General features: G+C 40.6%; 1 protein-coding gene across 6 annotated transcripts in view; it reads left to right on the top strand.

Annotated features, from left to right (window-relative positions):
• The window catches only part of DIP2C (disco interacting protein 2 homolog C), a 313216-nt gene that overhangs the window by 263501 nt on the left and 27999 nt on the right, over positions 1–21716 (top strand). For 3 of the 6 annotated variants that reach the window (XM_064703926.1, XM_064703928.1, XM_064703925.1), the window contains 5 exons: positions 1844–1974; positions 10630–10798; positions 11734–11904; positions 18773–18802; positions 20497–20558. In XM_064703926.1, the coding sequence (XP_064559996.1) occupies positions 1844–1974; positions 10630–10798; positions 11734–11904; positions 18773–18802; positions 20497–20558 (563 nt within the window). Of the gene's footprint in view, positions 1–1843; positions 1975–10629; positions 10799–11733; positions 11905–18772; positions 18803–19694; positions 19722–20496; positions 20559–21716 lie in introns of those variants that run through there. The other 3 variants (XM_064703927.1, XM_064703929.1, XM_064703930.1) reach the window with 2 other exon arrangements.

Raw genomic sequence — 21716 nt, 5'->3', positions numbered from 1 at the left:
AGCATTTATTCCATGTAATTTTGAATGGCTACAGTGCCTACTGATGTGGAGCAGTCATTGGGCTCCTCAGTAGCCAACAGAGAGAGGCAGGGACTTTTAGAGTGTAATTTATCTGACTTATCTAAAACATCTCTTTTTTTAAAGGTGTGAATGTCACATAAGTCTTCATTTCCTCTAGAGAAAGTCTCAAATGATTGTTTCAGATGCAGTGATCTGTATTAAATCAGGTCTGAATTACACTTCATCAGACTTGCAGAAATGGCTACTAACTATGCAAAGTGAGTATTTGGGAAACTTCAAAGATAGTCAAAGGCAGGACTAGTCAATGAGCCTTTCTTAGTGTGGCTAGAGGGAAATACAGATAAATCTATCAAGGAATTCTTGATTAGCTTCTAATATCTGGGTCACAGAGCCTGCAGGTCACTGATTCAGCAGGTTTATGTAAACAGTTACCATCTACTACATCATCACTAGTGATTAATTAATTATAAAATGATCAAAAGAGGCCACAAGGCTTATATTCGTAATGCAGTGGTACTAAATTAAAAGAAATGGCTAAATAACTCCCATGGTTCCTGAGAAGTTGATAAATGTTTTGTAATCACTTTGAAAGTAGTAGATTCCTCTTGCATTTACTCTCAACATTTTCAATTGCTTACATGCAGTATGGTGTAAAAATTCACAGAACAGCAGTTCTGTATCAGTTATGTTCAGTTTAATCCCATGTGAAAAAGTGGTTTTGATTCAGCTGGAGTAGAATTAATTTTCAGGCTGCAGATGATCACCACACAGACACCCTTTCAGAGCTGGTCCTTTTGCATCACTTGGACCACATCCAGCCTCAGTTATGGCTGTCATTGGAATGGAGAAAAAGTCACTTCTGGAGATTTATTCCCCTGTTTACTTTAAGATCAAATAAATTTTACCTTCCAAGTGCCTGTTTTCCTCCATTGACTCTCAGGGAGCACTATATAAAGCAACCAGCTCCCTATGTGGCAGAGATCAAAGGTTTGGTAAGTTAACTCCTATCCACACTGTATTTCTAACACTGGTGTCTTTCTTGTTACAAATAGAGAAGACAAACATTAAAAGATATTTTCCGGTTTCCACTGTCATGAGAACTTGTAAGTCAGGATGGGTGAGTGTGGAAAGCATCGTAAAACTAGGGAAAAAAATCAGAATAATTTCCTTTGGATCGGGTTTTTCATTTCTACTTTCTGCTTGTATTATCTTTGAAAGCTTCCTTACCAAGAATTTAAGAGCCTGTTTCTCAGCCAGGAGCTGGATAACATGAAGATATTTTACAGATATTTATTTACAGAAACTTTACTAAGTTTGTTTGGGATTTTTATTGCTGAATGTTTAGCTGTTTAGTACTGCTTTGCTGGTAAAAATCCCTTACAATTTAAAAAATACTTTGGCATTTTTCATTTACTTTAAGAAATACATACTTTAAAATATGTTACTGATGATCAACAAAGTGTTTCATTCAGTCATTCATTCCTTTATTCTTCCAGAAAGTGTAGCATGTTATCATTAGCTTTGCTTACAACTTGGAGCACATCTTTAAACTGCTCACAGCTTTCTTCCTAAATCACTTCAAACTTACCATTCATTCTGTCTGCTCTCCCCTTTCACAATTACGTGGATGCCCTCTTGAAGGAAAATTATGTTTTCTAAGATATAAATTACCTGTGTGCATAAAGCCAATTACATTGAGCATAAAGTCAATATTTATTTGGTGTTTTTATCCTGTAATTGATGCAAGCACTTGGTGCAGTCTGGGAGTGATCCTTCCAATGACACAGTTGATCATTTTAATTGCTTTGCTGTTGTGTTTCAGATGTCTCATGCAGCCACTAGTGCCTTTTGTCGTTCTATCAAGCTGCAGTGTGAGCTTTATCCCTCCCGGGAAGTGGCCATCTGCTTGGACCCCTACTGTGGACTTGGGTTTGTCCTCTGGTGCCTCTGCAGGTGAGGCTTCTCCTCCTCAGCCTTTTCTGAACCAGGTTTTCACTGTGCTGTGGCACAGCAGGACGGATGTGTGAGTGATGAGAGGATGGGAGGAGCAGGCAGTGCCTGTGGGAGTGCCACAGCAGCTGGAATGCTGGGAGCTGTGTGGAAGCTGCAGTCTGGAGGATGTGGTTTGTTTGGGCAGGGCATGGCTGGAGGTGTTTGGGCTGGGAAGTGCATCAGAGCATCAGCAGGGCTGCTCACTGACCTTCTGCTTTCCTGCTGTCCCTGCAGAGCCTGGCCTGATTTAGTTTAGTGCTTTACCAATATTACCATAAGGAAGTGGTTTCCTCATGTCTTCTTTTTCATTCTCTGATCTGAAAGCAGGAGGAGATATCAGGGGATTCTCATTTGTGGGACTTTAGGGATGTGATTTCTACAGAGACACAGAAGCATTTTCTTGCAGAAGTGTGTTTTCTTGCACGTACTCATATGGAAATAGGGAAGTTAACAGAAAACAAAACATTTCTAGTGAAATGTGAATCAGCTTTTTGGGTTAATAAATTTGGAAATATAACTTTTCTGTCAATCTCTATACTCAAGGGAAGTTACAGTTCAGCACTGAAAGCAGGTCTATTGATTTATTTTTTTTTAAGTTAGCTGGGTTGATGCATAGGGAAAGGAAAAGAACTGTGGGAGTGGTAATGGAGCCCATTTTGATGAAGGCATCTCAGAGTCATAGTGGTCTGACATCTTTCCTCTCTCCACAGAAAGTTCTTTGGTGTTAGCAGTACTGCTGTTTTTATTAGGTAAAATGAAGATAATCCACGGCATTAAAAATACTTTGGATAAACTTTGTACCAATTTACTAAATACCTGAAGGAAATATTTGATAACAATTTCTTTTCAGCAATTATTGCTTTTTTAGAAGTAGGCTATTGGCACTGTTTATTGCCCTTTTAAAATATTTGTTATTATATATTAAATAGGCTAAAGATTAACAGTATTATCTTATTCATTCTTGATCCGTTTTTCTTGATTTAAGCCATACTTGCCTAATACTGTTTTGGATTTTACATAGGGATTAGAGTTGCCTTTGTTTTGAAAAACTTCTGGGTTTTCAGTGTTTTATTTACCCAACATAAAAGAAAAGCTATTGAGGCTGCAAAAAACCCCTTCAGAAATATTGAGATTTTAATTAAATCATTCTGCTTTAATTTTTTAAATGTTGCTTTTTTAAAGTCAGTTGACTATTTCTGATAAAGACTTGAGTGCTCCAGCACGTGCTGATGTGCCAGGACAGGATGGTCTGTGCAGCACCATAGGAGGGTTCAGCTGTGGAATGTATCATTGCATAAGATAGTGCTGGAATCCAGGAATAACTTCTGCGCAACATCCTGGTAGAGCCATAAAACAGATAAATGTTGACCTGTCCAAAACACAAATAATTTGTGATGCCCAAGACTCTCCTGAATGCAAATTTTTTTTCTTCCAGAACCATTTCTCCAACAAATAAGCATTTGCTGCCCTTAGGACCTTCCCAATACTGATAACACTCAGCCTTTCAGAGGGAGGAGGTTGTTTATGACTGGCAAGTGAATTAAGGCAGAAAGCCTCTGGGAGAAAGCAATCAGAGTCCGCGCTCATTTGTAGCTTACAGAAGGAATAGAAAATTTCATATACCATTTTCAAAGAAGAGAAAGGAGACAAGGGATTTGAAGGAGCTGAGATCAGGGCAGCAGCACTCGAGTCTTATGAACCTTCACATCAATCTCTTCTTTGCCACTGATCCCCTGTTCCTATTAAATCAGAAAAACTTCAGGCTGCAAGAATTGGGATTGTCATTTGGAGAATGCTGGCATCAGATACAGCCTAATTAATTCCACTTACAAATCTAATTTCCATTTCATTAGTATTTTAGAAATGAGTATTATTCGATGTGATAGGAAAAAATACATCCTGGAGTTTTTAAGGCTCTTACTCCTCATAATTTAAAATTTTGTGACTTTGCCTTTTTACTCTTTGAGGTTCAGCAGAACTGGATCCTGCCCAACATTTCAACCCAGTTTTCTAATTCAGAAACTTCTGCTCTAAACTTATGATTGTCTGTCACCACTTCCACTTACTAAATTAATATTTCTAATGGCATATGGAAATGACGTTTGATCTTCAATTTTTTATAAGTTTGGGGCTTTTGAGAATTAAATAGGAACTCTTTGTTTTAGGAGCCCAGCAGGAAGCAAGAGCAACCTCCTGTGCTGGGTGCAGTTAAAAGTACATTTAAATTCCTTTATTAACTAGACCAAAGCAGGCATTGACTAAGAAATTGAAAGAAAAACTAACCTTTTATCCCCATTGTAGGTTCTTAGATGTTGTGCTGGCCTGCTCCACTGTGGTGCCCCAGAATGCCCCATTCTGTGAGGTCAAAGCTACTTAGGAAAGCTGCTGGAGCATGGAGCCAGCCCTTTGGTAAGTTTGAATATATTGCATAGTTTTGCAAAGTTTTTTATTTTTTTTTAATTTATTATTTTATGGCCTAAAGGTTATAAAATAATAAAGAAAAGAAACCTTGCAAAGCAGAGCAATACATTAAAAATACTGTTCCCTCTAAAGTGGCTGCATGCTCCAGCAGGGTTTCCTTGGAACCTTTGTCATTGAACAGCAAGTCCTGGGTGTGGCAGCAGACGTCAGCCCCATGTGAGTTTGCAAACCCCTGACTTCCTAATTTTAATGAGTTCTTACTCATGATTCAATAAAAGAATACATTATCTTTGTGTTTTTCTCTTTAATAATCTCATTTATCCATTCTGAGAAGGTGATCCTAGTATTCTGACTTGCATTGCATTACATTTTAAAATGTATTACATTATTTAAAAGGAAAAAAAAATTCCTCAAATGTAAAAAAATTGAACTCTAAATCCTGTTGTTCGAAATGCTTCCTGAAATTAAGATGTCCCTGTCTTAATGCTTGTCACTGTGGGGCAGAATCCAGCATTCTGCAGTTCATTAGGGAGGATTCACTTAACTGATAGTTAATTTGCTGAGTAATGCAATAGAATCATTTTCCCTCTATTTTAGCCCAGCTAAGCCAACTCAAATTGCAGTTCTACTTTTACTGCTGGGAGACAGAATTGTCCTTGCTCAAATTCAAATTAAGTACATTAATAATTTTTAATAAACTTTTTATATATTCTCAGAAACTGAGCCTGTCATAGTGTAAGTCAGTGAGACTCAGACTGGACCAGAGGAACAGAACTTTTTAGTCCACAGCAGCCATGCAATAAATAGGATGACTCCTAGGAAATGGTACAGGGAAGGCTCTCCATGGAAGGTACTTCCTCCTGTCCTGCTCCTCTGCCTCTGCTCCATAGCATGAAGCCAAAATCCAGTGGTGCTGCCAGGTGGCTTCTGCTACAGAAAGACTGCAAGGTTTCTTAGCAACCAGACAGGTGGAACTGTGCAAGAAGTGAGCAAGGGATAACAATACTCACAGGAGAACTGCATTTTAGGGAAGTTTATTGTGTTAGGAATCACTGATTATTGTTAGGGTTTTTAGGCTAACTTGAAGATAACTGGCAGGCATGAGCATTTCACCCAATTTCCAGCTCATGTGCAGCAAATTAAAGGCAAGACTGCATAAAGAAGCCTAAATGCCACATCAGAGCTGGGTAACTCTGACATGGGAAGTGAAGGATATGAACATAAACATCTGTCATGCACTCTGCAAAGTGCATAACTGGCACAGGAGGAGTGTGAAGGTGTGTGGTGTGCCCACACACTGCTGTGTGCCAGTTTCCTGGAGAGTCTGTAGCCAGTGGCAATTTGTGGAAGAGGCAATTTGCTTTCCTTCCACATGACATCAGTACTGTTAAACCTGCCTCAAGCCTGGAAAGTTCAACGGCAGCTGAATGCCCTGAGTCACCTTGATATGTGAGTTCTGAGGTGAGTTGGCAGACTTACCCCATCACCTCTGGATACATGCCCTTACATGGGGTATGAGTGGGGCAGGAGAGATGGTGATAAGGAACCAGAATGATGCTCAAGGCTGAGCAATGGCCTTTTGCTGTCTCTGGTACTGATGGATTATCTGCTTACCATGTGCAGTCATGCTCTTGGAGCACTGTCTGCCTGCTGTCATCTTTGGACTCTGCAGGTAGTGTGAAGTCCTTTACTTTTTGTCCCAAAGTCCCTGTTTTTAGTTCATGTTGGATCTCCAGAACTGAAGATTCAATTTTGGCCCAAGTTCTTTGAAGCCTAAGAAAGATATATTCCAAACACTGTCCTCTATAGCCTGTACTGTGCTTCCTACAAGCTTGGTCCAAGAGATTGTGAAGACTCTTCTACTAAGTCTGCCAAGACTCTTCTACCAAGACAGGTATGGGAACTGGGTGTTCCCATACCTGTCCCTCAGTGCCAAATGCCAAATATCATCTGTAGAAATGCAGAAACCAGATGCAAACACTTACAGTGTTCAGCAGCACCCAGCTGCCTCCTCCCCTGAAGGGGGAAGCCGCTTATGTCACCCAGCAAGGACACAGGAGGAAGGGCAGTGATGGGTCAGTGACTGCCAGAATGCAATTGCAAATTGCACTTGCCATTGTCAGCATTTATTGACCTGCTGAAATGTTTGGGACTATAATAAAACCTCAGCTTTTACTGCTGACCTGCCTCAGCACAATATGGGCTAAAGCTCCAACTCAGTGGAACAGTTGAGGGCCAAGAGGTCCTTCCAAGAATCTCCGTTTGCTGCCGGAGCAGCGCAGCCAGTGCTGTGATCAGATGGTGCTGTCACACCAAAATACATCCTGGTGCTTCACCTGGAGTGTTCCTGTCCTTGGGCAGCCCTTGCTTAGTGCAGGCAGACAGGGCTCTTCACTTGTTGCCAAAGTCCAAGGCTTTGTCCACCACATGAATATTTTTTCCCCTGGATTGCTCTGCAGTCCCCTAAAGGAGGACAGCATTTCTACAAGGTGATCTCACACCTCAGCCACCCCTGCATTTCACTCTGCATCTGCATCCCCAAAGTCATTGTGACAAAAGACATTGTGATCCAGGGCTGCTCTACATGTGTCTGCTCCTGTTGTTAAGACCTGCATTGGGAGATGGATACTTCTGTGACAATCTTGATACAGTTCTTTCCCGGTATTTACATAAGCAAAATCTTGCACTAGTCCATTGTATCATGTATTGTTGCAGCCTCAGAAAGGGGAATTTAAGTTCAACAGTTTATATTTAAAGTCCCAAGTTTTTCCTGATATCCCATTCATCCCCCTGCTGCCAGTGTTCACCATTATTTTGTTGGTTCCTGTATGAGAATAGCCAAGCTGACAGCTTAACCATCTTAACTATCATTGTTTCAAGGAGAGATGGAATTACCTCACCTTGTTCAGTGCCTCTGTTTCAGGATTAGCTCTACCAAATCTAGAATTCCATACCTGGATGAACCCACCAAACTTCTCTGCCATTCCTAGAACTACATGGAGGCAGCATTGACAGAACTTTCTGTAGGTTTGGAACCATGTCAAGCTTCATCCAACACCTCCAAAGCAGCCTTGCACAACTGCAGCTTGTTCAGGCGCATGGTCCTCTGTGTGCTGTTTGGCATTCATGCTGAGCATGACCCTCTGACATCTCACAGTGGTTTGAACCCTTTAGAATGGTATGAAATGTTTCAACCAGCTGTACAAGGGTATTTTTTCCTCAGCTTTTTCTCTACCAAAACAGGGGTGATAGACAGCTTCTCAAGGGAATAGAAATCTGTGAATTTTCAGGGATGTGTAGCATTCTGTGGCTTGGACTGAGACACAAATTCTGTGCAATGTTTCAGAGATTGATTCAGGGAGCTGAGCCAAATTATGGCCAGCGTTGTAGTGACCAGGTGCTGCATAAAGCACTTCAGCTGTGGAACTGGCACATTCACCCCACAATTACGCCTTTGTAGTTCTTCTTGTAGCTCCACCAACTGCTCTTGCAGATCAGAGGATATGCATGGATTATTAAACCACAGCTCAGCAGGCAGAGCCTGTGCTGGGTGTGAAGTTTGCAGGCATGGTATCAGCTGGCTGTAGGTTTGTGTATTGCAGTCAGGAGCAGCATGTGTCAGGCTCTCCAGCACAGAAAGTTTTCTTCCTGCTTGATATTTCCTTCGGCTGTGCAGTTTGATCCTGCACTCCACAGTATTTTTGAGGCATTATGAAACTCAGAAAATGTTCTAGCAACATCTTAATTTGTTTCAGTCTAATTGGAGTGATTTCTTTTAGTCTAAGCCTGATTATAAGAGTATTTGTTTCCCTCAGTCTGAAGAAGATGGGTTATTTTGCATCCAGATCCTCATGCTTTGCTACAGGACTGTTGGTGGGAGCAAAACCACTTTCTTCGTAAGTTGATCAAGACAGGTAGACAGTTCACCCTCACACATTAGTGTTGCTGAGGGGGAAAACATTTGTCTTTGGTGTAAATTCTGCTATTTTGAATGATTTCCTGGTAAAATACATTTAGAATCAGTTTCCTGTTTTCCTACCAAAGCAATGCAGCTTTTTTCTCCAATATTGCTGTGAAGTTTGTGCGAACACTTTTCAGTACAGGAATAAAGCTTGTTCTTTTGGTTTGGTTTTGATTTTGGTATGTCTGCCCAGTTGAATAAGTGATACCTAAGGGATCTTAATGTGGTTGTGAGTAATAGTTCTCCCACATTTGATACCCTGGCATCATGTTTATTATTGTGCAGATAATTTTTTCACCTGCTGCTGGTTGCATCAATTAGAGAAGTTCACAGTCAGAGGGAAGGGTTTGAAGGTGAATGTCTGTATATACTCTATATATATATGGGCTCCAAACTGTATATTTATACCAATTGACCAATTGGAGCCTGTCCCAGGTTTTTACTTGAGTGGTTACAGCTTCCTGTTTGTAAGAATTATGTATTTTCCAGACAGATTGCACAGCTTGATTGTTTGTGGAGCCCTAAGCAGCCTTTTGGTCTTACTTCTCTGAAAAACTTAATAGGATTTGCTAAGAATGAAAGAGTGAGGTAATATTTATAGTAAAAATCAGTACTACTCCCTGGCTGGTTTGATCTTTCACTGAGCTCAGGGCATTCCCCTTTCAGGCATGGGTAATGCTGCCAAAATCTCTTTTCACATGTTTCTGCAGCACATGCTCAAGGTTCAGTGGTGCTTTATTGTGATTCCATGAAAGGGTAATGGTTCATTTGCCCACCCTGTGCTGTGCCCACCACGTCAGCCCCACCCCAGAACACATCACTCCCTAGTGAGCCCCTGCTCATCAATCACCCAGAGTGGCATCAATGGGGACAAGCAGTCAAAGATAAATTTCTCCTCTGTGATAAATGAAATTGCTTGAACTGTAGTTCATACATATTCCATGACATCCTCAGGCTCATACTCCAGCAGAGACCTAAACAATTTGGATTATTAACTGCTGTTGTGGCTGGACTTGTTCACTTCTTTTGCCTTTATTGTACCAAGTAGAGGCATCCAGGTCACACAAAGCTCGTTCTACATGGCACAGCTTTTGAAAGCACTCTCCTCTGGGTTTGGGGGAAGTGGGGGCACTCACTCACCAAGGAGGGAACGTGTGTGTGTGTGTGTGTGTGTGTGTGTGCAGCCCATCTGCAAGGATTGCAAAGCTGCCTGATGTCCAGTGTTACAGAGATGCTCATGTTCCTGAAAATAAAGTTCCATTTCATGTCTTACCTCAGACACTTGGATTCGGAAACATTGCCTTTACTTTACCAAGCTGGCATTTCAAGTTTTCAAGTCACAAATGAAATTCTTTTATGCATCATAAATCTTGGGGGCTTTTATGGTCCTTTCTCAGAACTTCTATGATTTGGAGGCTTTGTGCTGTCACCATTCCGATTTGAAATATCTCCAGATCACAAATTGAGATGTGAGAGGACTGTAAAATTGATGGTAAATGTTCCTATATGAGATGAGTGAACAACATAGAACCCATGGGAAATAAAGTCATCAAATTAGGAATATCTTTCCCTTGGGGAGATTCTTAGGTACCAGAGAAATTAGCTCTGACATAATTTTTCCCTCAGGGACCCTGATAAGTGTATTTTTGCAATATTTATGCTCAGTGGGTATCCAGTATACAAGAGATGTAGTATATTTGAGTTTCAAAAGTTCATAAAACTTTCACAGAAGAAATTTAAAACTACAAATTTAAATTAGGGCCAGATTTACTCCCTTGAAGATTACTGCAGACCTCTTGCTTGCTTTAGCAGGAGGCAGGTTGTTCCATATTAAATAATAAAGTACTCTTCTAGTAGAGGTCTCTTAAAATGCTAATTACTCAATCCAAAGTGTTTGTCAGCAACACTTAATTTTTTTAAATATTATTACACTGCTTATTCACACCATTAATAGCTGAGCTGTTTTGCTCTTTTTGGTACAATCCTAAGAGCAAAGTCCACTGGAACTTTGAATGAATTCGTAGTTTAGGAGCACATTCTGCCTGCAGTCCTCAGAGACTCTGGAAAAGCAACAGAAAACTAGGGTTAAACATTATGTTAAACTTCTGGAGCTGTGGAGCACTGTAAGGCTTTACATGATCCAGCCAGTGCTGTGATAAACTGTGTATTCACCTACATGGTTTGTCTGTGGACACGGGTGTTTAGTGTGTGTTAATGGATCTTGTGTCTTGCAGCGTTTATTCAGGACACCAGTCTATCCTGATTCCTCCCTCAGAGCTGGAGACCAACCCTGCCCTGTGGCTTCTTGCAGTGAGTCAGTACAAAGTGAGGGACACTTTTTGTTCCTATTCAGTCATGGAGCTCTGTACGAAGGGACTCGGTTCGCAAACAGAGTCACTGAAGGTGAGTGCTCCTGCTGTCCTGCCCGCGCTGCTGCCTGCCCATGGGCTTTGGGAGCCTTCAACACTCTGCTGAGTGTCTGCTGGGAGGAGAAAATCATCAAAGGGCACTGGCAGCTTCCACAGAACCCATGTTTCCTTGCCAGAGGCTGTGTATCAATACTAGTCATTCTTCAGATCACAGGGCTGTTAAACATCAAGGAAAGGCTTTTATTTACCTAAGCCTTCTGATGTGTGTTGCAGCCTGTGTTGATAGGCAAGTGTTAGAAAACAGAGGTGTAAATGTCCAAGAGGCTCAAGGAGTATTACATTATATAGTGTGTTTTAGGAATACCCTGGTTATATGAAGTACTAGTTTGGTTTTGACCTCTATAGTTAAATAATCACATGCTTAAAAGTACTGTGTTGTTTTAACTGGATGATCCTTGTTGTATGGAGAGGAGGTTACATCTTCCTTCCCCCCACCAAAATTAAAAGCCAGGTAGCCAGTTAAATATCTGAAATCATCTGGAATTTCCCGTGTGCTACTGAAATAAATTTATCTTGAGATGCTTATACTTATGATGACTCCAACCTTTACCATCCTCTCTTAATAATTTCCTAATCAGTTTTTCCAAGTCTAGACATTGCTTCCTGTTTTCTGTTATTCACTGTCGTCTGAATTAATTTGGGGAAACAGCATTCCCTCCTTTCAGAATTAGCATGCCCATCATTTCCTATGTGCTAATGCTGAGATGACAAGCAAGTGTGTTCTTCTCCAGCTATTAGAGTGTCATCTGGCCATCCGGCCTCCAGGAAAAATGGAAACTGTGATGATACCTTAGCCTCTGCTCTGTTGTTCCTCTGGAATCATATTACCTGCATAATGCACTTAAGAACTTCTGTTTTGCATTAAACCTGCCCATTTGTGGCCTTTGTTACATTTTGATTTCTTTTTAGGCAAGGGGACTGGACCTCTCACGTGTACGGACGTGTGTGGTAGTGGCAGAAGAACGACCTCGGATAGCTCTTACTCAGTCATTTTCAAAGTTATTTAAAGACCTGGGCCTCCATCCACGGGCTGTCAGCACATCACTTGGCTGTAGAGTTAACCTGGCAATATGTTTGCAGGTAAGATTTTTCACTCCTTAAGCTCAAAGTTGTTTTAAGGCAATGGTTTTCAGTAAGAAGCGTTCATTGTATTTCCTTTGGCTGTTTGGTCGTAGACGTGCTAAGAAAATGCATGTAGTACTTAATGTTCTTGCATACACAGGTAGTAAATTTCTGTTACTTTGTCAACAATTCATCCCTCTCATGTTGCAGTCATAGCATTTATTCTGCCCATAACTACAGCAATTGAGAAAAGCACCTGACAGTGACAGAACATGTACTCCAGTAGGTAATCATGTCATGTAAATGACAGTTTCCAAGTGTTTACTTCAATGTGTTAAAAAATGGATTCCTTCTGTTCATAAAATACTTCCAACCATTACTTGTTTAACTAGACAGATATTTTCTGCACACAAGAAAAATTATTTTGCTGTACCTCTCCTGTTTTGATCCTCTAATCAGAAGAAAAGTCCCAAGGATAATACAGGATGTAGCATGCATTCTCCAGGAATCTTTACTGAGTCACGATTTTAATAACTGATGGAGCACTGTAGCTGTCTGGTCTGAATTTCTGAATAGCATCTAGTTTTTCAACCAGTGAAAACTGCACAAGAAAATTGCTTTAGGTTGTTTTAGTCTGTAGTATTTTATTTTTGAGGACTTCATATGGTGAAAGTTACCTTTCCTTTTTTTTAGGGTGTTTCATTCTTGATTAATTTTGCCTTATTTCCAGTTTAAATTCATCTAGACATTTTTTAACTCTAGAATAAGAATTTCATTTCTGTCATGCATCTAATACACATCTTTTTTTTGATAAATAGGTAAAGAATCTTAATTCATGCTCTCCTGATCTCTGTCTCATTTTTGTGACTCTGGATCTCTTCCTGTCCTTCAAATCTGGTTTCAGAGTTGCACATATTATTCTGTAATAATACCATAGGTGTCCTACTCAGGTGTAATGTTTTCTAATTTATGAACCTTTTAAATACTAAAAGAATCATCTTCTGCATTGGCAGCTGCTCTGGCTGGGAAGTTCCATATCCATTTGGTGATGTGCCATGTCTCTAACCTCTTCAAAGTCACTGTGTCCTCAGTAGGACTTGCCTGTACTCTGTGTGTCCATCCTGCATTTCCAGCCTGGCAGCTGCCCCTGGTTTATGTGAAGGATTTCTCATGAAGGTCCCATTGGTGCTTCAGTGTGGAAGTCAGAGCAAATCTTCTCAGTGGAACTGCAAATGAGAACCTGCTATTCCTTTTCTGATTGTAAATGTAAATATTTTTTAATCCAAAAAACTGACAAATTGAGGTTATGGGTTCAGCACAGAGCAGTGTATCTGTGCCTGCTTTAGCCTCTTGCCCTTTTCAGTGTTAGCAGGATATGAGTACAGGAGGTGTGCCACAGCTCCAGCACTGCTTGTGCTCTCTCTGACTGCAGCAGAGGATCCCTACAGCCTGAGGTGTCTTCAATTATTACTGTCAAGCATGTGACAAGGCAAAGCTGAGCAGGGTTAAAAGGCATTCTGTTGCCCAGAGCTGGAGTTGTTTGGTTTGCCATTCTGTAATTGCTACCATAAATATTCTCCAGGAATAAAAAAGTTTTAGAAAGGAAGGGAATCAGGGAAGAGATGACATACCTCAGCTGGAAACAGATCAGGATGGGGCCTGTCAGCTCCCTCAGCAGCTGTGGTGGAGCTGCTTCTGAAAGAGAACTCAACTCCTTTGGATTCTGGTCCTTGGAGAGACCAGACATGAAGGGTGCTTTAGATTACAAGGGCAAATTTTTAGCTGCAGAAGTTTTCTTGCCACTAATGAAAATCTCCATTTTAGATGTAGCGCCATTTAGATTTAGCACCAATCTCTGGATGGTTCATGGTTGTTGCTTCACTTATAAGTCCTTAATTCAGGACAAATAATAAAATCAGGGGATAACACTGAGGAGCAGTAAGCCAGGTGCAATATCAAAGTGTGGCCTGTTGGAAGTACCACTGTGCTTGTTCTGCCTGGGATTTAATGTTTTTCACAGCAGTCAGTGTGGAGCTGTGTTCAGTTTGTGGCTGAACAGTGTTGAGAGCACACCAGTGGCTCGTGCTGACCAGTCCTGCTCAGCACCAGGGCTGTCCCCATTTCTCTCTGTGTCCCTTGCCCCATCACCCCACTGCCCTCAGCAAGCAGGCTGGAGGAGAAAGAAGCTGGGAAGGGACAGAGCCAGGAAAGCTGTCCCCAGCTGACCTGGGATATCCCATAATGTCATGCTCAGCATTAAAGGAAAAGGGTGGTTGGTCTTCCAAAGCAGCTCAGAGACTGGCTGGGCATCATTCTGCTCAAAGGGAGTGATGAGTGATTGCTTTTGCATCACTTGGGTTTTCCTCTTTCCTTCTCTCCTTAAACTGTCTTCATCTTTCATCTTGACCTGTGGATTTTCTCACTTTTGCTCTTCCTTTGCTTTCCCTGTCCCACAGGGAGCTGGGTGAGTGCTGAGCTGCTGACTGGGTCAGCCCACTGCAGACATGCAGGGAAGTGGCTACCCTCAGAGAAGCTGGAAGGTTTAATCAGCATGGAGTTAGGCTGGATTATGACTTGACTGTATATCTGCCTTCTGATTGTGTTAACCCCTTAGCTGAAGATTGCTTCTTAGATGGTTCTTTACAGAAATTCTTGAAAGAGTCATTGAATCAATCTGTAAAAGTGGCTAAATCTCTGAAGGAATATTGGCAATAATAGTGCCTATGGATTTAGGAACAGCACAGAATGAGAGCCTTGAGTGAGATGGTTAAACAGCCTGGCTGATTGTGAAGCCTAATGTCAGGCTTTGTTGGGTTCTACTCAGATTTGGCATCTCAGTCCATAGGACAAACTAAAAGCCAAACACTGCCTAAAGATTGGTGTGCTGGAATGGAGAAAAGCCACTTCAGGACAGGCTATATGTAGCAACATTATCTTCCCAAGCAGAATTGTTTTTAAAGCATTTGAGCTGAGGCTTTTTTGGCAAGTTTTAAAGAAGCTCAAAAAATTACTAAAGGTTTTACACCAAAAAATGTTATTTTGGTGGAGACTGTAAAGATAGAGGCTTACATGATTTGAAGCATCTGGCAGTAGACATTGCCAGGGACTGGATACTGAATTAGATTGTACTGAATACCCTTTCCAAATTGTCTGGAACTTCATGGCTAGTGGCATTCCAGAATAGTGGGCTATTCTCTTTTCTCAACTGAGGAACAAATTAAATTTTAATCCCTCATCTACAGTATTACTGCAATTAGTATTGTCTCCAATATGTTCCAGAAATGAGTTATGATTTCTGGATTCTTCACACTGCATAAAACTGCTTCTCAAGATATCTGAGTCAATAGCATCTGCCTTTACTTTTTTCTTCCAAGTTATGTCATCTATGAGATCAGCACATGGTTCCTGGAACACCAACTTCCACAGGGATAATGGTGATCCAGCCTGGTCTGCAGTGCTTCTAAAATGTGTATCTACTACTCACCTTGCTGAACATATCCCAGGATTCAGCTGCTGACCCTTATCAGGTTCCTTCTCTGTGGGCAACCTCTAATACAACTTGGATATTTTCTGTCATACTTCTTGATTTCCAATTTTGTGGACAAATCCAAGGCTCAAATGTTTAACGGGAAAGGTATCCTGATTCTTCCAGAAAGATTTTACAGGTCACATCTCCAAAAAGAAGAGGAGGAAGTTGTGTATGTCCATGTGGATGTATCTGTGTGTGTGTGATTCTGTGTGTCTGTGTGTGTATAGCAGAATTTAACATTTCATTAAAGATTACCTTGAAAAATAAATCATTGTGATAATCTCTTTGGTACAAAAGGATCTTAGTCTACCAAATTATCTTAATTTCCAGGTTGTGATCACTGACAGACTAAAGCATTGTCATTTGTATTCATTTCCTTTCAAACTGAGAGCAAATTTAGTGTTTCCTTTGATGTAGTCATTGCAGACTAGATTTCTAGAGATGTGCTTTTGAAAATAAATAATTCCCTCCATTTTTAGGCACTTAAATGCTATTAATATCTGACCTTTTAAGGCTGTATAGTCACAGATAATGGTCCAGGGATTAGTGAGATGAAAAGATTGAATCTAGCATATTTTAATTCTCATTAACTAGCATCTTAGCATTCTCAAGAGAGAGAGAAAAATAGATACGAAAAGTAGCCGGTTTCTTACAACAGCACAGATGGTTCTCTAGGATTTTAGCTGATTTCCATTTAAACAGTTGGAATAAATATTTTCATTTTATTCAACCTGCTACTCAATTTCAGCTGAGGGAAAACTTCTAGAAGTTGTTCATTTTCCTTAGTTAACCCTGAAAATGTACTAACAAATCTGTCCAAGCTAAGGAGAGCAGGATTCATCTTGATTCTTTTGTATCTCCTCTGAGTGAGACTGCAAGGTTAGGTGACTTATCCCATATCCATCAATAGTCCATGGAATCACAGAAATACTTCAAGAGACATCTCAGGCCCCCATCTGGGGATGGGATACATCACCATCAGGAGATCTTCCTACCTTATTTTGTAGACTTTCTTCTTTAATGGTTGAAGTTACATGAAATGGATCCATTCCTCACTGTCTAGCAAAGAAATCTTTGTTACTCAGTTTAAGGCATAAAGTTAATATTTCTTTTTACTTAGTGACAGATCCCACTCCCCGAGGATCTTCCATATTAAAAGTAATAAAGGGTAGGTTTGCAAAGAGTGCCACAGGAGACCGTGCACTGTGTCAGAGGCATGATTCACACTCAGCAATGCACTACAGCTCTGGGTGAGCTGCCTCAGATTCTGTTTTCCCACCTTTGCTGTGAATCATGCCATGGAGTTCTTTTCACAGCTCCAGCCGCTGTGCCTGCGTGGGTGACATTGCCAAGTGCTCACCAAAAGCTCCGCTCTGAGCATCGCTGGGACAGAAGCAGGCTCAGAGTAAACACTGAGGCCACATCCTTAGGCAGTTAAATAAAACCCTAAAAACCAGTTATTTTTAAATTCTTAGGGTTTCTGATAGCCTAGTTCCTGGTTTTTAACTTTGGAGAGGGAAGAAGAGGAGAGCATGCAGCTTGGCCTTTGACTTGAGTGGAAATTAGGTGTGCACTGAGTCCTGGCATGTGGGCAGCCCTGCAGCTGACTTGTGGGGGTGGTTCTGCAAGCACTGAGGTACTTCAGGCAGTACCACCAGCTGGGGTGATACTTCAAGCAGTACCTCTGGTACTACAACAAGTACCACTTCAAGCAGTTTTGTCCTGCAGTGTTTGCCCAGAGAATAAAACCTGGCATATTTGCTGAGATTTGCTCAGACCAGGGATGGTTCAACAGTGGCAGCCTGTGCATGGGCAGAGATTTATTTATTCCAAGAGATGTGACTTATGATATACCCATTTTGAGGCAGAAAATTCTTTATGTCCCATTTCATTTTCTTGAGCACTACCAGGCATATCCTAAATAAACATCAGATACTCCAGAAGTTGTGTTGTTTTTTCCCTGTTACCAGCATAACAGATGCTCTCTATCTCTGTCTCTCAAAATAAATGTGCACAGACAAATTGAGTCAGTCATTCTGGTCTTGGCTTAGACTCTGCTTCCTTTGAAATACTTTTCAGAGTATTTCAGCTGCAACTGGCCACAGAAGGATGTTCCTGATAATTCAGCTGCTGTTTCTCAAGCTTAGTGCAAAGCCATATGAGATTCTGGTACTCTCAAAGTTCTTTCTGCACCTGCAGTATAGTCACAGGCAATGAATTATATAACTGCTGGATTTCAGTAATTCTCCTCCTTTCTTGCAGTTACACTGCAGTGTTCAGCCTGGATTATTAGTAATACCATTTTGGGGCATCAGTGCAATAAGCAGATCCATCCTATTTTTGTTAAATGTTTCATCTTCCTTTGCATCCAAAATAGACCTGTCTCAAGGTGCAGCTGTGGCAGCTTCCTGCACTCTTTAACTCTGCTGGCATTGAGGAGTCTGGTGAGAGGAATGTGGGATGCCAGGGCTTTCAGAGCTGTTTGTTTTCACAAGTCCTGGGGCAAATCCCACAGCATCCATCTGGTGCTGGATACTCCATGTGATAGTAGTGCCTTGGGACTACTCACCACTGAGGATTTTCTGTCTCTTTGCTGAGTTATCAGTCATGCTGGACAGCTGATGGGTTTCTATCAACTTTAAATTTTACTGTTCTTTATATGTATTCCACTGTTTACCATAATAAATAGGAATGAAGACTTCTTGAGCTCTGAAGTTACTCCATTTATTTATGAACTTCCAGTAGTTAGATTATGCACCAAGCTTTGATTTTATTTCACTTTAGGATCAGGTTAATCTGTATGCAAGAAGGTGTAAGTATCTTTTTCTGTTGTATACTAATTTTATTTTTTTTCCAAAAAAGAGAGCTTACTTTTGATTTCCAGAGGACATCACTTACAAACTTCTGTTAATAGTAAAATGGCAGATCTGGAATTTGCAATGGAATAAAGTGCATTAAAATAGGAGGGCCATAATGTTTAATGACTTCAAAACCAAAAACAGCAATAACAAAAAAATCAGTATGCTAGACATATGTTTTCCACTAACAACATTGTCTGTAGTGTCCTAAAACCATTTAAATCTGTTTGTCCAAGGTTAGCAGTCTACAGCTGTCTCTTCTGTTGCTCTACTAAAATGTTGACACCTCATTTTTTACTTTTTTTAACCTTTAATGGTATAATGGTTAATTTGTAAAATTCCTGTATTTGACATTGTTTTTCTTTTTATTTTACTCCCTGCTTTTTGCATTCTCCTCTTTTGTTTCTCCAACCCTTCATTCCCATTTTTTATTATTATTTTTGTCTTGTGTTACCTTCTTTCCTTCTCTCCCTCATCCCTGCTATTCCTGCTGCTATAGCCTCACAGGCTGGGGAAGCTGGCCGAGCAGGTAGGGGATTTTCATGTTCCCTCAATACCCACCTATCAGCTTCCAACAGTGGGACAGACTAGAAATTGAGTCTGGAGATTTGGGGATTTTCAGATCCTTCTATAAAATTATAAATAAGTCCAGTATAGCTTTATCTGGATGCAGGTTTCATCAAATATCAGATGTCCATTGTAACTATTTCATTCATGCTGAAAATAATAAATACCATAGTGATTGTCTTTGATTTTCAAACTTGACTGTCTCCATTACTTTACGAATACAAATCAGTTTTACTTTTATTTTTAAAAATAACCAATTTTTCCTTGGTTTTGTTTTTTTCTTTTCAACATTGCATATATTTCAAATAAGTTCTCCACTCAGCACTAGTCTGTTACACTGCTGAGTTTACCAGTAGACTGAAAATCGTGTCGTTAATAGCTAGAGAGGATTTTGTACCTTGTATTGTGTATAACAAGCTAAAGAGGCTAACATGCATGTGCAGCTCTATTACTCTGTTCTCCTCTGGTGGTGGGTGATGATCAGAACCTCCTCAGTAAGTATCAATTAGTAGTGGTAACATTTCTCCCCCATAAATACAAAAGCTAGCTATTAGTGGGTCTGGGTTGCAACTTTTAGTGCTCAAAAAATTGTGGAACAATCAGCCAGCATTGCAAAAATGTAAATTTTAGCCCTAGACATTCCTAATGTGAACAATTATACTCTACAGTGCATCCCAAATGGGACAGAAATCACTAGGAGTTCATGCTGCCTGCTGGTTGAAGTAGTAGACCTCTAAATAACTGCTAAAGGAGTTTGTGCATCTGGAGTTCACCAGGTTTAGGAGAATTCCTGTGCTGAAAAGAAAATTTCCAACGTGCCAGCGTTCCAGAATGAAGTTGTGCTTTTCTTCTAGCTTTGTGTTTAGCAGTAGCACGAGGTCTGCCGCAGAGAAGAGAGCCCTAGCCTGGAGCATTGAGAATTCACATGATGTTCAGTGGTGATGAGCTTGAAGTTTCGGATGAGGGCAGATCATAGCAGGCTGCAAAACTGCAGAAAAGCTGTGGGTGGAAAGGCCCAAAGACTGCATCATCTCTGCATGAAAGGAAACTAAAATTAGTCTGCCTCTTTTCAAGTACCTAAATATTGTGACATAAAGCAAGGGTTTAAATTATGCAGTGGAAGACTGAAAAGGATCAGAATAATCACTCAACAGACCTTCAGTCCAGATTGGTTCATGTCATGCGTGCTACCTTTACTATCTTTAGCTTTAAGTATATTCTCTGTTGCATGTATAGAAGACTCAGTAAACCATGCTTCACACTCCTGACCATGTGCTTCTGCCATTAAACTGTGTCTCCTCAGCAATTTCCGCCTTCCTTTATATGGCAAAATGTGTTTAACATTTTTTGTATGTATCCATGTGCTGATTACTTGGCCTTTTGTAGCAAATAAAACCTCTGTTGACATGTGTTGGTTAAGTAGTCTGACTGCTTGATGTTTTTCTGAACTCCAAGGTGACAAGTACCTGATGGTAGGTATTTTTCCAGTGCTTGTTCTGATTCTGTAAAGCTGAGCTTTGATTGATGAATACCTTAAATATAACTTGTCATTTGATTAGCATAATTAGCACTGAAATGAATGTTTGGTTATTTGGGGGGTAAAACTCTTCTCCTCCCAGCCCTCAGGTTCTGATTAGCTGATGTTGTTGTTTGCAGGGAACATCTGGACCAGATCCCACCACAGTGTATGTTGATATGAGGGCACTGAGGCATGACAGGTCGGAACCACCTTTTTCTTTTTCTCTCTAATACACACAATTAACAGAGTTTCTAGCAAGAAAGCTGCTTACAGCACACCCCATGGACCCTGGAAACCATTGCAATAATAAATTATTTGTGTTGCCTCCTACCAGCCAGCAGACACAGACATTTATATTGGTTAATTAATTTTACCTCTGGTAAAACTGAGACATCTAACATCACTACAGCAATGACTAACAAGGCTCCTTGCCTTATTGCCACCAGGATTTCATGACACTTGTGTTCAGGTGGTGCAGCCCAGCCAGTCCCCACAAACTGGAGTCCTTTTGGCTTCACAGAGTTTTCTCCTGCCTTGGCAGCTCTTTGCCTGTCAGATCATTGTGAGTTTGCTGCAGTCCTTAATGCTGCAGGACTGTGAGGGGATGGATTATTTTCTTCAGCCATTGTGAGCAACCACATTCTGTAATTGGGTTTTTTTCAGTTCCATCTTGAGTGTTAGATACGTATACAAGGAGTGAGAAATAAAATTTATCACTTAGTGATTGGAGGCAAGCTTGAGATCTCAGGTGTCATTTTAAAAAACACCCATGCACATATATTTAATTTTTCCAATACTCTGGTCATGAGTCTCTTCACAGAACTGTAACAAACCAAGGAGTTTTCTATGAACTCTGGAAAAAGTGAACATTTAATTAACAGTCCTGGTTCCCTTAAAAAATCATTATCCAAATAGGGAGTTTCTTTGTTCTTTCATCCTTCTCAAAAACTAAACAGAGAATTTGCCCCCCACCTTTGGTTCTATCAAAGTGCAAAGGGCACTGGGGGCCCAGATTACCCACTGGGCAGTTAGGTCAGATAGACATGTAGGGATTTTCTTGTTGCGCATGGAGTTTGGCAGGTAGAAGAAAGGAGCTGCAAGATGTTTGACTCATGATTTTTTTTATTCCTTTTGCACACAGTGATTCAGATAATAACATTTAGGTTTGATCTGTCCTTTGGGACACTACTGTCTGCATAACCCAGCCACAGAAATTCAGTGTTCCTGGCCCAGCAAGTGCAGTAGTGTAGAGACAGAGTCCACGTCATAATCAACCCAGAAAAGGAAAAAGGCCTTCTCTAGAGAAAGAGAATGTAACATTCACAGTCAGTAAAAATTATAAATATTCAAGAAAATA

Source organism: Zonotrichia leucophrys, chromosome 2 (genome assembly GCF_028769735.1).
Source record: "Zonotrichia leucophrys gambelii isolate GWCS_2022_RI chromosome 2, RI_Zleu_2.0, whole genome shotgun sequence".
Classification (NCBI taxonomy): Eukaryota; Metazoa; Chordata; class Aves; order Passeriformes; family Passerellidae; genus Zonotrichia; species Zonotrichia leucophrys.
Note: the sequence above shows the minus strand (reverse complement) of the source record. Positions and strands in the feature narration are given on the sequence as shown.